Raw genomic sequence first — 15,486 nt, 5'->3', positions numbered from 1 at the left:
TGAAGACTTTAGGCCCATGTGGCTCCACTAGTGAATTCTACCAGACATTTTAGGAAGAAATAATACCAGTTCTAGGTAAACTCTTTCAGAAAGCAGGGGAGGAGGGAACAGTTCCTCATTTATTTTATGAGGCCAGCATATACCTGGTACCCAAACTGGCATAGATATTATTAAAAAAAAAAAAAAAAAAAAAAAAAAGGAACTACAAACTGGTATTCCCACATGAGATGCAAAAATTCCTAACTGTTACCAAATAGAAATCCAGCAAGTGAAGTTTATTCCAGGAATGTAAGATTATTTTAACATTTGAAAATTGATATATGTAATTTACTGTATTAACCTAAAAGACTAAACGAGAAAAACCTATCAGATTATCTCATTAAATGCCAAATAAACAAAAAGCTTACAACACCCATTCATGCTAATATTCAGCAAACTAGCAACCAAAGGGAATATTACAATCTACTTAAGGGCATTTGTCGTAAACCTACGGCTACCATTATACTTAAACTTTTTTTCCTTGAGATTGAGAACCAGCAACTTCATTTGACATTGCAGTAGCAGTCCTAGCCATTGTAATAGGGACAAATAAGTAAACAAGAAATTGAAAAAGCTTAAAGATCTGAAAAGAACTAAAACTTGTTATATGCAGATGACACAGTCATGTATGTAGAGAACTATGGACTCCATAAGATTATGAGGCCTAATAAAGTTATCAAGATTTCAAGATTTAAGATCAAGATTTAAGATATAGGAATCAATTGTATTCTTATATTCTAGCCATGAACAATTGCAAGTGTAATTTTAAAAAGACACTACTTACAATAGCACCAGAAAACATTAATTACCCAGGAATCAATCTAAGGAGTTATGTGCCAGCCTTCAATGCTAGAAGTGACAAAACCTTGCCAAGAGATATTAAGAAAACCCAGTAACTAAGTGGAAAGATAACAAAGTTCATGGATTGGAAAACAAAATGTTGTTAGGATTTCCATTCTTGCTAATTTGATCTGGGGGTACAACCCAGTTGGCTAGCTGCAGCCCAATCGGCTGTCAACAGAATGATGAATAAATAAAAAATGGTACATTCATATACTGGCATGCGGACAAAATTCTGATACATATAGTAGCATGGCTGCATCTTGTAGAAATTTCATTTTACACACAAAAAAAGCCAGACATGGGGAGTAACCTATACTGTATCATTCCATTTACACGCAATTCAAGAACAGGCTCAACCAATATATAAGTGATAAGTATCAGACAGTGGTTGCTTCTTTCTTAGGAGAGGATGTTGCCTGGAAAGGGAAAGGAGGGAACTTTCTGCAGTGAGAGAAAGATTCTATAACGGTGTTGGGTCGTGGTTAACGAGGTATACATATTTGTCAAAACTCACCAAACTGAACATTTAAAATTACACATCTTACTGTATTTTTAACTATATACCTCAGTATAAATGTGTCTGAGATTGAAAACTGCAAATATCCTACTGAATTGTTGAACCGGTTTAGTGTTAAGCTTTCTCATACTCCACTAAGGAAGAAAAATTCAAGTTCTTTATTTAGGCTGATGGTTTTTCCACTGCTTTGTCTTCATAGGTTTTGCGTAGCCATAAAGAAGGAGAATTACCCAGATTATATGCCCTCAAACATATTTTCTGACAGTGCAAAGCAGATCTTCAGACAACCCGGGCATACCATATATCTCCTGCCAACTGTGGTCATCTGCAACTTGTTACCTTGTGAACTTGATTTTTATGTTAAAGGAATGCCAATTAATGGGACATTGAAACCTGGCAAAGAGGTGGCCCTGCACACAGCTGACACATCCCAGAACATCGAATTAGGTAAGGGTTTAGTCAGATAATCATCTGTGGTAACGCTATGGAAACGTCCATGAGTCTTTTGTGATCATTTGGTAAACATTTTAGAAAAATTATCACACATAGGCTATCTCAGTAACCGAGCTCAAAGGATTTATGCAGTTGAAATAAAAAAGCTTCTTAGAAAATTACCAAAAGAAAAAACCTGAGCAGATCCAAAAGATTTACAGAGGAAGCACTCAACAGAGCCTTTTTCTTGTGTTGTTTACTTGATGTGATTTCAATGGGAAGTCATTTCATCTTTTCAAACCTTAAGTTTTCCTGACTGTAAAATATGCAAAATCCTACATCTCTCCTCTTTTCAGGAAAGGAGAAAACATTTGCTCAGTATAGACTGTACTCTGGGCGTCATGTCAAGGGCTTTTATACCCGTCGTCTCATGTAATCCTTACAGTAGTTACTTGTCCTGTTTACTGACGAGGAAATTGAGGTCTGGGGTGTTTCACGCACCTGGTGATTTTCACTAGGGGTGGATGAAGTCAAAGTCAAGAATCATTGTATTTGTAGCACTTAAGGATTTGTGGTTTGTTTGTTTTTTTTTTAAGTTTATTTATTTTGAGAGAGAAAGTGCACACATGAGCAGTGGAGTGGCAGAGAGAGAGGGAGACAGAGAGTCCCAAGCAGGCTCTGCACTGTCAGCACAGAGCCTGACACGGGGCTCAACCCCACAAACCATGACATCATGATCTGAGCTGAAACCAAGAGTCATACGTTAACTGACTGAGCCACCCAGGCGCCCCAGGACATGTTTTTTTTAAGGTTGTTTTAGACACGTTGAAAGGTAATGACGTAGATGTTTGTGTCTGTACAGTTTCATGAATGATCTCACTGTGTCACCTCATTGCATTTCACAGTCCCTGTCTCAGCCAGACGCTGTTTTCCCCATTTTACAGATGCGGAACCTCACACGCATTGCACTTAGGCAACCTCTTCCGCAATGTTTCTTGACCCCTGCGGGAAATGGCAGCGTCTCCCCACCGCCCACCCCCACCACTGTGCGCACACCCAGCACTCTTCTCTTCCCAGCCATGCTGCACGTGGATTATGACTTTTAATAACGACCCTGTGACAGACCTACTGGTATTCTCCCCACTTGGCAGATTAGCTTGCCCCACGTTGCACAGCTGGCAAGGACAGACTGGGAATCGGAAGCAAGCCGGTGGAGCTGGAGAATCCTTGACTCTGTTACCCTGTACTTGCCTTTACTGTGTTTGAGGTGCCCAGCTCAGGGCCTGATGAGGAGTAAGCTCACAATAATCATAGCTGTCATTGATAGATTTTTGGTATTTCCATCCTTCTGATTGTGCAGTTCAGACTCTCTCCTGTACCTTCCAGGCCATCTGGTTTGCTTCATATTTATTCTCGCCCCAGTGCAGGGAAAATGGCCGTTCTAATGACATTTTTTGCCAGTGCCGTCTATAGTTCTGATTTTTCCAAGAAGTACCCAATTTTGTTTGGCTTTGGACTATTTTGACAAACGGAAGTGAGAAACCGGGAGGACAGTAGCTTGTATCTTCTTCAGGGGTATCGCTGGAGAACTTCCCACTCTGTAAAGAATTGCTCATTCCACCGGGAACCCAAAACTACATGGTAAGAATGCGACTCTACGACATCAACCGGCGGCAGCTGAACCTCACCATCCGGATTGTTTGTCGAGCAGAAGGATCCTTGAAGATCTTCATTTCCGCTCCGTATTGGCTGATTAACAAAACAGGTATGTACAGAGGCTGCTCAACTGGGCCTTTGGCGCCGGTCATGGGAGTTCAGATTCATTTGCTCCGCTAACCGAGTGGAGCCAATGCAAATAGGTGACTTCAACAGCGTAAGCTGCCGAAACTCTCCTGCCTCCATAAGAAGTGCTTCATCGTGGTCAAAACTGTCCTTTCGGACAACAGACTGAGCCCACAAAATAAATTCGGTTTTCACCATTTTCCCCTGTGACAATTTTTTTTCCTTTGCCACGTACATCTGTCTTGCATAGACCGGGTGGGATTGATGTAAACTTTCCCCTCCTCCCTAAAGGGTTACCGCTGATCTTCAGACAGGACAATGCAAAGACAGACACTGCAGGCCAGTTTGAAGAGCATGAGCTGGCCCGGAGCCTGAGCCCTCTCTTATTCTGCTACGCGGACAAAGAGCAGCCCAACCTGTGAGTACAGTAATTTATGGAAAGGGGAAGTAAGCTCCTAGGCGAGGGAAAAAAATTAGCAAAGGCTCTAGTGTGTCCGTGTAAGTAGAAATATACTGTAGATAACAGTCCTGACTTGGCAGGGGAAGAGGACCATGACCTAATGGGATTTTTTTGGATCTAATTTCTGTGTCATTTGATATTGAAAATAAACCATTTGGTGGGTTGGTAATGAAAGCTAGTTTTATTTTACATGTATTGAAGCAGTTCTGTTCGTAACTCTGCCAGTGAGCAGAGCCCCCACGGGTTCCCTTCCCTTCTCTGCCTGGTTTTCTCCTGCACGGAGCCCTCAGCCCAGGCAGCAGAGCTGGCATCAGAGGGGGACACAGCCTGGCTCTTTGGTAAAACAGCCACCCCACTGACCCAGTCCAGGGCGATTTGTGTAAGGGCTCAGGGTCCATCGCTTTTACCCTTGACATAAACGGTGCCATTTCAAGATCTCAGAGCCCTCATCGCATGCTGAAAGGCCGGGAAGAGCACCCGTTGGGAGAGTTAGATGACCTGCCTTTGAGCATGTGGTAGGAGCATGAATTCCCTTTTGTTCTTGGTTTTGACATTCTGCTTTTTATAGGGGTCTTCTAATCTGGAGCCTTCCTCCAAAGAGACATGAGCACAGGTGATGGCGCTACAGTGCCATTTGCTGTCACAGAGGAGGAGAGATGTGCTGCAGCCTTCCTAGGAAGGCTCGGGGAGCGCTGGGTGCCAGTGGGCGCAGACATGTCTCCCAGGGAGGGCTGCAGTCTCGGTTGGCCCTGGAGTCGGGGGGATTGACCGGGGTGCTAGACATGGTGGGAGATACATACAGCCACTTGGCACGTCGGCAAGCCATGTCTCACACCTTTCCTGAGGGGATTCTGACAGTGTCAGATCTAGGACTTGACATTTGTGACCCACTTTGACGTATCCAGGGAACTCAACAGTTCCCAAAGCATTTCTGCATAGACCATCACCTTTGATTCTCTCAACATCCCAATGGATTCGACAGGGCAGGAAATACTGTTTTACTTTAAGATGAGGAAACTGAGGCTCAGAGAGGGTTACTCGTGCAAGGTTACGTGGCCACTGGTGGTAGACCCGGAACACATACTCAAGAATTACGTTTCCGGGATCCCTGACAAGACACTGGCCCACGTAACAATGCTTTGCCGTTGTAACAGTACCAGGCCTGAGAAAGAACATACCGTCAGCTGCCTCCTCTCTACTTTTGTGTGTGCAGAACCACGTGTACACTTTTCTCTTACATTCAAGGTATTTTCACAAACCCTTGAAACACCTGCGATAGGAAAGTATCAGTTTGCCTTGAACTCTTGTTTTTCAGAGGAATGAGGTATCGTAGCATTTTCCTTATGCTTTATGCTCATAGAATCCTTGAATCTTCTCCTAGCGTGTCTAGCTATAGATGTCAGCACATTTCATGCGTTGTGGTGCCGTGGCTGCCTCCAAGATAGGGTGTTGCCCGCTGGTTGTTGGCCTGCTGTGTTTGGGAATCGCCCGAGAGTGAGGAGGAGCCAGTATTAGAGTTCCGTTTCGGGTGGTAGCTGTAGCAGTGGTCCCTGATTAGAACAGGTGGATGAGACTTTCCTATGGATGAATACATGTATCTCTGCTTTTCTGCCCCACAGCTGCACGATGCGAATCGGAAGGGGGATTCATCCGGAAGGCATGCCGGGCTGGTGTCAGGGCTTCTCACTGGATGGCGGTAGTGGTGTCCGAGCTTTGAAAGTCATCCAGCAAGGAAACCGCCCAGGGCTGATCTATAACATTGGTGGGTTACATTTGGAGCAGCGGGAGAATCAGAACCATTGGCCGATGACCTCAGGCTTGGAGGAATAAGCTGGCCATACGTTTTGGCCTGGCTGCAAGTGCTGATTTTCTCGTTTGGCATTGGGTCAGGTATCTGTTCTCCGAATGCTAGATTGATATCAACACAGACCTATTCTCCTAGGGATCTCAGGAGCCACGTAAACACTGCCCTTTTGAGGTCTGGGGCTCTGTTTAATTTCAGACTCACCTGTGTTAGGAAAGTATCAGTTTGGCTTGAATCCTTGTTTTTCATGGGAATAATAGGAACACTTAGAATGCTTTTCATCCTCCAACCATTTCCCACGCATTCATTAAAACTTGCAAACCCTCAGAGGGCAAGAAGCATTGTTCACCTTGAAACTGAAGCAGAGAGGTTAAGTGGCTTGCCCAGACGCAAAGGGCAAGTCTGGGTCAGAAGTAGGATTCTAATTGGGGTGTATGCATTTGAAGCAGAAAATATAATAAAATGCACTTAGCAGTTATAGTAATTAGAAGCCCGTAAAGTAGCTTAGCTTGTGGAGGTGGAGAGTGGGGAGGGAAGCGGGGAACACTGGTCTGTATGCCTCCTAGCCATCAGGAATGCTCAACTCCAAAGATTTTCTGAAGAGTTAAGCTTGACTTAAATATGTCTCGGGTTTAATATGTTAGCAGCGTACCCTTCCTTTAGTACATAATTTCCAAACATCTCAAAGCTCTGTTGAGTGTTGGATGTTGGAAAACCATCTAGAACTGTGCTGCCCATTGAACTCTCTGCAATGATGGCAGTGCTCCATTTCACACTGTCCAGCCCTGCAGTGCTAGCCACACGTGGCCACCAAGCACGCGCGCGAGAGTACATTGCTAAGAAACGTGGTAAGTGTGACCAAGAAATCGAATCTTTCGTTGTACTTAATGGATTTAAGTAGCCGTTCATGATCAATGGCAGCTGGAATTGGACGGTGTAGATATAGTCACTTTATAGAAGGAAGAACTAAGGTGGTATGAAGCTGTTTACCCTGAATCCCATGGAGGGTCAAAGGGTATATTTGTTTGAGGGCATGTTAGCAAGAGCCTCTTCCAAGTCCAGCTTCCTTCTTCTGTTTTTGGAACATGAATTTATATGCATTCTCCCTTGATATGGAAACTGTCTTCTTTAAGGTTGGTATTAAGATTTTTAGTAGAAGAAATAAACTTTCTGTGATCCTCCAGCTGGGGACCCTTCCCTTCCTTTCCCTTCCTTTCCCTTCCTTTCCCTTCCTTTCCCTTCCTTTCCCTTCCTTTTCCTTCCCCTTTCCCTCCTCCCTTCCCACATCCCTTCCCTCCTCCCTTCCCTCTTCCCTTCCCTCTTCCCTCTCCTTCTTCCTTCTTTCTTTCCTTTTTTTTTTTTTAAGTTGTGTGTGTGTGTGTGTGTGTGTGTGTGTGTGTGTGTGTGTGTGTTTGCTGAGGATCATTTTCTGTCCTTTGTCTTTGCATCTGTTTGCTCCTCTCTTGAAGAAGCAAAGGCTGCTTCATGCTGTGTTTGGCTGTCTACTGGGATATCTTGCCCTTGACACAGTTCCTAAAGAAAGATACCAGAGGTTGGCTAGAAGCTGCCAGAAGGGAGGTTGAGGGAGGAATGGAAGTTGTGCCCTTCTGAAGCGGCTGGCACTAAGGGACCACAGAGTTCCTGCGGAGACACAAGTCTCCAGTCAGAAATACGCAGTGAGCACACATAGAAACTTTTATGCGAGGAGTGCTTATTAAAAGTCATTGCGTATGTTTTTTGGAACAATACTGGGATATGAATTTTGTTGTTACACCAAAGAAAGGAATAGAAGGGGCAGGATGGGACTTGGTAATGCCTAGCATCGTGAGATCTTGGCATGTATTATCATGGAAATTTGTGGAATCTCTCGCTTGAATATTTTTGAAGAATTGGATAGATAGCTAGCTCCCTGTCAGGAATAGTTAAAAGCAAAGTCCCAAGATAAAGAGCCTGGGAGGACCTTGCCAGTTAGCCTTATATGTGCCTCCAAAAAGAAGGATTTTGAACATTTTTATCTTATCAGATAAAGATATTTATTGGGGGGTTGCCAAGGCTATCTAAGATGAAAAAGGAAACAAAAAGCCTGCTTTTTTCTAAAAATTGAGCATTGATACAGTAGTCTTTTTTTATAATATCAAATTAAACATATCCTGGGGTGCCTGAGTGGCTCAGTCTGTTGAGGGTCTGACTCTTGATCTCAGCTTAGGTCTTGATCTCACAGTCCTGAGTTCAAGCCTGCGTTGGGCTTCATGCTGGGTGTAAAGCCTACTTAAAGAAAAAAAAAAAAGAATATATTTGTTGTGGGCAGACTTTGTAGTGGTTGAGATCAGCTAGCTATCAATATAGATTTCTGACAATGCTTTCCTGTCTGTTACAGAAAAAAAACGATAGGGTATATCTCCCTGTTTAAGTATTACTCAGCATTTCTTAGACACAGAATTTCAGATTCTCTTTGTTTTTGTGATTTGCTCAGTCTTTTAGGTAGTTTGAAGCCTTAGGTTAAAGCAACACCAGGTTTTTCAAGCCAGTACAGGTGAATTATGGAGTTAACAGACTGGAATATTTCTATTTGGGGTTATGTTGGGACATTCAGGGAACCTAGTTGTCCTGTCCTAAGATCTCTTCCTTTTTTATGGTTCTTAACACTTGTTGACTGCTGACTACGGTCCTTATGTATGTCTCATCAGAATATGAGCAGGGCTCCTGAGGCAGTGTGCCTGGGTTTGAACCCAGCTGTGCCACTTACTGGCTGTCTGACCTCGTGCAAGTTGCGTAGCTTCCCGTATGCCTTAGTTTCCTCATCTAGAAAGTGAAAAGTGAAAATACTGACTCAAGACATGTTATGAGAATTAAACGTAGGGCCTTTGGTAGAAACATAGCATACATTAAGAATTCAATAAACAGGTGCCTGGGCGGCTCAGTCAACCGGTTAAAGCATCCGACTTGATCTCAGCTCAGGTCTTTATCTCAGGGTCGTGAGTTCAAGCACCATGTTGGGCTCCACATGGGCATGGTGCCTACTTAAAAAATTTTTCAATAAATATTATTTTTTAAAATTATTTCTAGCTGTAAATATTGCTATCACTGTATAACCCTAGTACCTTGAATATAGTTGCTCTATTTATTGTCTGAATGAATGAATAACTTATCCCACTGAGTTTTGTAGTTTTTAAAATTGTCATCAGAGTTTTTAAGATAATTCCATGCTGTTTCCCTTCTTTCTTCCCTTGGGATCCAATGTTGTGAGATTTCCATCTGATTGATTATGACTTTGTTTTCTTGGCATGTGTTTTGTTTGCTGTTCTATTTTTTCAGTACATGGTAGGTGCTGGAATCATTGAGCTTGTGAATGAGTATATCCTATGATATTTAACTTTATGTCCCAGCTGGGTTCTTGGGCAGCGAGCTAAAAGAAAGTCCTAGAGAAGAGTCCTCTGTCTGCATTCAGGGCCGTGCAGGATCCAGTTAAGTAATCTGAAATTTCTGCAATATCATGTAAAAGGAGCAAGTTCTCAAGGAGGAAATTTTGTGTTTCAGATGTAAACAGAAGTGTATTACATAAACTATCTTAGTAGTCCACTTCATAAATGGAGACCATAGGTATCTGTGGCTAAACACCTGCGTGCCTTAGTTGCTGTTGTGATGGTGCACCCTTTAGTGAGAAACCAGGAATTACAACGATATTGGTATCACCACTGAGATTTTTCAAGACCTGAGGGGGCATGAAGAATAATACTTGGAGTGTACTCATTGATTTCATTCCATTCTTGGAAGGTTTCATAGAGGCTCTGGGTGACATAATTATTTTCTCTGAGAAACTAAGTAATTGTGAAGCCTATTGTTTTTTGTTGGACCATGGATTTTCTGTCTTCTGATGAATTCATGGAAGTGGCTCTTATTATTTGTAGGTATTGATGTCAAGAAAGGCCGAGGTCGATATATTGACACCTGTATGGTCATCTTTGCCCCCCGGTACCTGTTAGATAATAAATCATCTCACAAGCTTGCATTTGCACAGAGGGAATTTGCCAGAGGACAGGTAAGTCGTTTACTTTTGAAGAATGACCAGTGTTTATTTAACAGTACAGTGGGTTTTAATGCCATGATTTATCTCCCCATCAACACTGTTAAGTTTTGTGATGTGAATAACCATTTTATGCCTTTGGTACCCTAAGTAGCTCATGGTAGAGAGCAAGGCCCAGACTAGGCAGTTACTCAGCAAACATTTACTGTCTTGACTTGTATTTGTTGACTAAAGACAGTGATCCTTTATATTTTAGGGAACAGCCAATCCTGAAGGTTACATTTCCACCCTTCCTGGTTCCAGCGTGGTGTTCCATTGGCCTCGGAATGATTATGATCAGCTCTTGTGTGTCAGATTGATGGATGTTCCCAATTGTATTTGGTCTGGAGGGTTTGAAGTCAATAAGAATAATTCCTTTCATATCAACATGAGGTAAATTCAGACACTGTATTTAGACAAAACGTAGTCCTCTTCCAGGTGCAGTAATGTATCATATAAATTTGAAATATCTACGAAGTAAATAGTAATACTGCCCTTTATGAAATGGGTGGTTATGTTTCTGGCTCTAAGTTCTTAAAATTTGTGGTGACCAAGTAAGTGTGACCGAATGTTTCGATGGAATGAATTAAAGGCATGTTGACAGTTTTGACCATTGTGCAGTTGCTATGGTCTGAGGTTATAAATCCAATGGGTAGTGCTGAGCTCGTGATTGCCTGCAACTCTGAGAATTGTGTCTGCACTTAGATGCTAACATTGTTGATAGATGGTTTTGTGTATTCTTGCACACTGTGTATACTCTTGTCTCACTTGGTGGTATTTTAGTAAATCGTCTGGCCTTTCTTGCCCAACCCAGTGACCCTCAGGTCCTTATTAAGAAAAATCAACAAATTTAGCCTCAGCTACCACAGGATGAATTTTTTCTTTCTGTTTTTATCAGATGTTTTTAAATTTTTTTTAATTTTTAATTTTTTTTTAATGTTTATTTATTTTTGAGAGAGACAGAGACAGAATGCAAGTGGGTTAGGGACAGAGAGAGAGGGAGACACAGAATCCGAAGCAGGCTCCAGGCTCTGAGCTGTCAGCACAGAGCCTGATGCAGGGCTCAAACTCACGAGCTGTGAGATCATGACCTGAGCCAAAGTCAGACGCTCAACCGACTGAGCCACCCTGGTGCCCCATTTTCTAAAATTTTTTAAAATGTTTATTCATTTTTGAGAGAGAGAGAGCGGAGAGGGGCAGAGAGAGAGACACACACACACACACAGAATCCAAAGCAGGCTCCAGGCTCTGAGCTGTCAGCACAGAGCCCTATGTGGGGCTCGAACTCATGAACCGTGAGATCATGACCTGAGCTGAAGTCGGCCTCCCAACTGATTGATCTACCCAGTTGCCCCTCAACTTTGTTCTTTTTTAAGATTATTTTGGCCATTTGGAATTCCTTGAGATTCTATCAGAATTTCAGGGTAAAATTTTCTCTTCTGGAAAAACAATCACTTAGGATTTTGGTAGGGAGTATATTGAATCTGTAGATCCACTTGGGGCCCCATTTTCATATGAACAATATTAAGTTGGATTTGTACACGTGGAATGCTATTCCATTTATTTGTGTCCTATTCAATTTCTTTTTTTTTTTTTTTAAGTTTATTTATTTTAAGAGAGAGGGCACGCACATGTGGGATTGGTGGGGGTGGGGGTGGGGGTGGGGCGAGGGGCACAGAGAGAGAATCCCAAGCAGGCTTTGTGCTGCCAGCGCACAGCCCAATGCGGGACTCAACTCACAAACTGTGAGATCATGACCTGAGCCGAAATCAAGAGTCAGATGCTTACCCGACTGAGCCCCTCAGGTGCCCCATTCTGTTTAATTTCTTTCATCAAATGCTTTTGAGGCTAAAGACCCTGAAATCATTGCTATTTTGATGCATTTAAAAGCATAATGTAAGCTTTTATACTTCATGGTTAGTTCTGCATTGAGAACATTATTATAAGGGAACAGAAGCATGGCTGATATAAAAAGAGATGATGCAAAATAATATCTATATTGACTTTTTAAAACATGTATTATTTGAGGGTTTTTTTGTTTTTTTCTTGGCGGTCAGTGGTGTGCCCTTCTTAGTTTCCTTTTGCTCTGGCCCTTATCAGAGTTCACTGCGTCTGGTAAAGGGGTTTTCAAGCTGTGTTCCTAGGAGTTGTCGGGGGTGGTTGAGGAGGTGACTTCAGGGGATGAGGGAGCCAAGTGGTTAGGGGGCCGGTGTGCTTACCCCTGCTCCACCCAGAAGCTAGTCTGCTAGTATCCTGTATCCCCACGAGATTTAATGGCGGGCAGGGAGGTGAGGAGTTGGTTCTGTAGCTAAAACCACCAGGGGTTTATATACTGCTTGGGTGGAGGTCGCCTAGAAATGTTGTGTGAGAAGAGGAAGCCAATTTAGAATTGAGCAAAAGTTGCTCGTGACTAAGGAAGGAAAGAAAAGGTGTGGACGTGGGGAACGAAGGTGGCTTGTATACGTTTGTCAACCCTTCGGAGGGGTTCTAGTGCACAGTCCTAAGATACTGAGCAAAGACCCTCTGTTTCTTTTCCTTTCCCTGTGTTTTCATTTTGAAACAGTTTAAACCTACAGAAAACTTACAGGTAGTGCAAAGAACACCCCTTTATCTTTCACTTGGATTAACTACACATCAGCACTTTGCTGTATCCTGCTTTGTCTCCATGCATGTACACGTACACACTTTTTCTCTGAGCCATTTGAATGTAAATTGAAGTCACCCTGTTAGTTTAGCCATAAAAACTTATAGTTTATCTACCTAAAGACAAGGACATTTTGGGGTACCTGAGTGGCTCAGTAGGTTAAGTGCCTGACTTTGGCTTAGGTCTTGATCTCACAGTTCGTGAGTTCGAGCCCCGCATCGGGCTCTGTGCTGACAGCCGGGAGCCTGGAGCCCACTTTGAATTCTGTGTCTCCCTCTCTCTCTGTTCCTCCCCTGCTCACACTGTCTCTCTCTCCCTCAAAAATAGACATTAAAAAAAAAAAATACAGGGACATTTTTCTAAATAAATATACTAACATTACACACTGAATAAACTTAATATAAGTTTATTTATTTATTTTGAGAGAGTTGGGGAGGGGCAGAGAGAGAGGACAGAGGATCCAAAGCGGGCTCTGTGTTAACAGCTAAAACCCCGATGAGGGCTCAAACTCACATGTGAGATCACGACCCGAGCCAAAGTTGGATGCTCAACCAGCTGAGCCACCTAGGTGCCCCTGATAGTTGTTTTTTTTTTTTTTTTTTTTAAAGTAATCTCTACACCTAACATGCTCAAACTTGCAACCCCAAAATCAAGAGTTAACATGCTCTACTGACTGAGCTAGCAGGTGGCCCTGATAAATAGTCTTTTGAAATACCTTCATAGCATAACACCCTTTGCCTTGATCTAGGATTCAGTCAGAGGTCATGCATTTTATTTGGCAGACATATCTCATCCACTTTAATCTACAGTAGTCCTACTTTTCCTTTTTTGGTCTTTATAGACATTGAAAGCATAAGAGACTCTTAAAAACTGAGAACAAACTGAGGGTTGATGGGGGGTGGGAGGGAGGGGAGGGTGGGTGATGGGCATTGAGGAGGGCACCTTTTGGGATGAGCACTGGGTGTTGTATGGAAACCAATTCGACAATAAATTTCATATTAAAAAAAAAAAAGAAAATTTTAAAGATTCCAAGCCAGTTTCTTATAGAATGTTCTCTTCTCTGAATTTTTCTTTTTTTTTAATAATATATTTATTTTTTAATTTACATCCAAGTAGCGTATAGTGCAATAATGATTTCAGGAGTAGAAAGCAGTGATTCATGCCCTACATATAATACCCAGAGCTCATCTCAACAAGTGTCTTCCTTAATGCCCAGCACCCATTTAGCCCATCCCTCCACCCACAACCCCTCCAGCTACCCTGTTTGTTCTCTGTATTTAAGAGTCTCTTATATTTTGTCCCTCTCCCTGTTATTATATTATTTTTGCTTCCCTTTCCTTATGTTCATCTGTTTTGTATCTTAAATTCCACATATGAGTGAAGTCATATGTTGTTTGCCTTTCTTTAATTTTGCTTAACATAATACACTCTAGTTCCATCCACAGTGTTGCAAATGGCAAGATTTCGTTCTTTTTGATTGCTAAGTAATACTTAGCAATTGTATGTATGTATGTGTGTGTGTGTGTGTGTGTGTGTGTGTGTATGTATATACACATATATATATCTATATACATATCTATATATCTTCTTTATCTACTCATCTGTTGATGGACATTTGGGCTCTTTCCATACTTTGGCTATTATCAGCGCTGCTATAAACATTGGGGTGCATGTGCCCCTTTGAAACAGCACACCTGTGTCCTTTGGATAAATACCTAATAGTGCAATTGCTGGGTCATAGGGTAGTTCTATTTTTAATTTTTTGAGGAACCTCCATACTGTTTTCCATAGTGGCTGTACCAGTTTGCATTCCCACCAGCAATGCAAACAAGATCCTCTTTCTCTGCATCCTCGCCAGCATCTGTCATTGCCTGAATTGTTAATTTTAGTCATTTTGACTGGTGTGAGGAGGTATCTCATTGTGGTTTTGGTTTGTATTTCCCTGATGATGAGTGATTTTGAGCATTTTTTCATGTGTCTGTTAGCCATTTGGATGTCTTCTTTGGGAAAGTGTCTGTTCATCTCTTTTGCCCATTTCTTCACTGGATTATTTGTTTTTTGGGTGTTGAGTTTGATTAAGTTCTCTCTAGATTTTGGATTCTAACCCTTTATCTGATATATCACTTGCAAATACCTTCTCCCATTCCACAGGTTGCCTTTTAGTTTTGCTGATTGTTTCCTTCACCGTGCAGAAGCTTTTTATCTTGATGAGGTCCCAATAGTTAATTTTTGCTTTTGTTTCCCTTCGCTCTGGAGACATGTTGAATAAGAAGTTGCTGCAGCCGAGGTCAAAGAGGTTGACCTGCTGTCTCCTCTAGGATTTTGATGGCTTCCTGTCTTACATTTAGGTCTTTCATCCATTTTGAGTTTATTTTCATGTATGGTGTAAGAAAGTGGTCCAGGTTCATTTTTCTGCATGTCGCTGTCCAGTCTTCCCAACACCATTTGCCGAAGAGACTATCTTTATTTCATTGGATATTCTTTCCTGCTTTGTCAAAGATTTGTTGGCCATATGTTTGTGGGTCCATTGCTGGGTTCTCTATTCTTTTCCATTGATCTGAGTGTCTGTTTTTGTGCCAGTACCTACTGTCTTGGTGATTACCTCTTTGTAATACATCTTGAAGTCCAGGATTGTGATACTGCCAGCTTTGGCTTTCATTTTCAGGATTGCTTTGGCTATTTGGGGTCTTTTCTGGTTCCATAGAAATTTTGGGATTGTTTGTTCTAGGTCTGTGAAGAATGCTGGTGTTATTTTGATAGAGATTGCATTGAACATGTAGATTGCTTTGGGTAGTATTTGTTTAATTTTTTTTTTCAACATTTTTTATTTATTTTTGGGACAGAGAGAGACAGAGCATGAACGGGGGAGGGGCAGAGAGAGAGGGAGACACAGAATCGGAAA

General features: G+C 42.1%; 1 protein-coding gene across 8 annotated transcripts in view; it reads left to right on the top strand.

Annotated features, from left to right (window-relative positions):
* Positions 1–15,486, top strand: part of VPS13D (vacuolar protein sorting 13 homolog D) — a 257,455-nt gene that overhangs the window by 112,315 nt on the left and 129,654 nt on the right. For all 8 annotated transcript variants that reach the window (XM_049618063.1, XM_049618062.1, XM_049618059.1 and 5 more), the window contains 6 exons: positions 1,599–1,846; positions 3,405–3,596; positions 3,905–4,031; positions 5,693–5,835; positions 9,786–9,916; positions 10,158–10,333. In XM_049618063.1, the coding sequence (XP_049474020.1) occupies positions 1,599–1,846; positions 3,405–3,596; positions 3,905–4,031; positions 5,693–5,835; positions 9,786–9,916; positions 10,158–10,333 (1,017 nt within the window). The remainder of the gene's footprint in view (positions 1–1,598; positions 1,847–3,404; positions 3,597–3,904; positions 4,032–5,692; positions 5,836–9,785; positions 9,917–10,157; positions 10,334–15,486) is intronic.

The sequence above is a fragment of the Panthera uncia genome, assembly GCF_023721935.1.
Source record: "Panthera uncia isolate 11264 chromosome C1 unlocalized genomic scaffold, Puncia_PCG_1.0 HiC_scaffold_4, whole genome shotgun sequence".
In the NCBI taxonomy this organism is placed as follows: Eukaryota; Metazoa; Chordata; class Mammalia; order Carnivora; family Felidae; genus Panthera; species Panthera uncia.
Note: the sequence above shows the minus strand (reverse complement) of the source record. Positions and strands in the feature narration are given on the sequence as shown.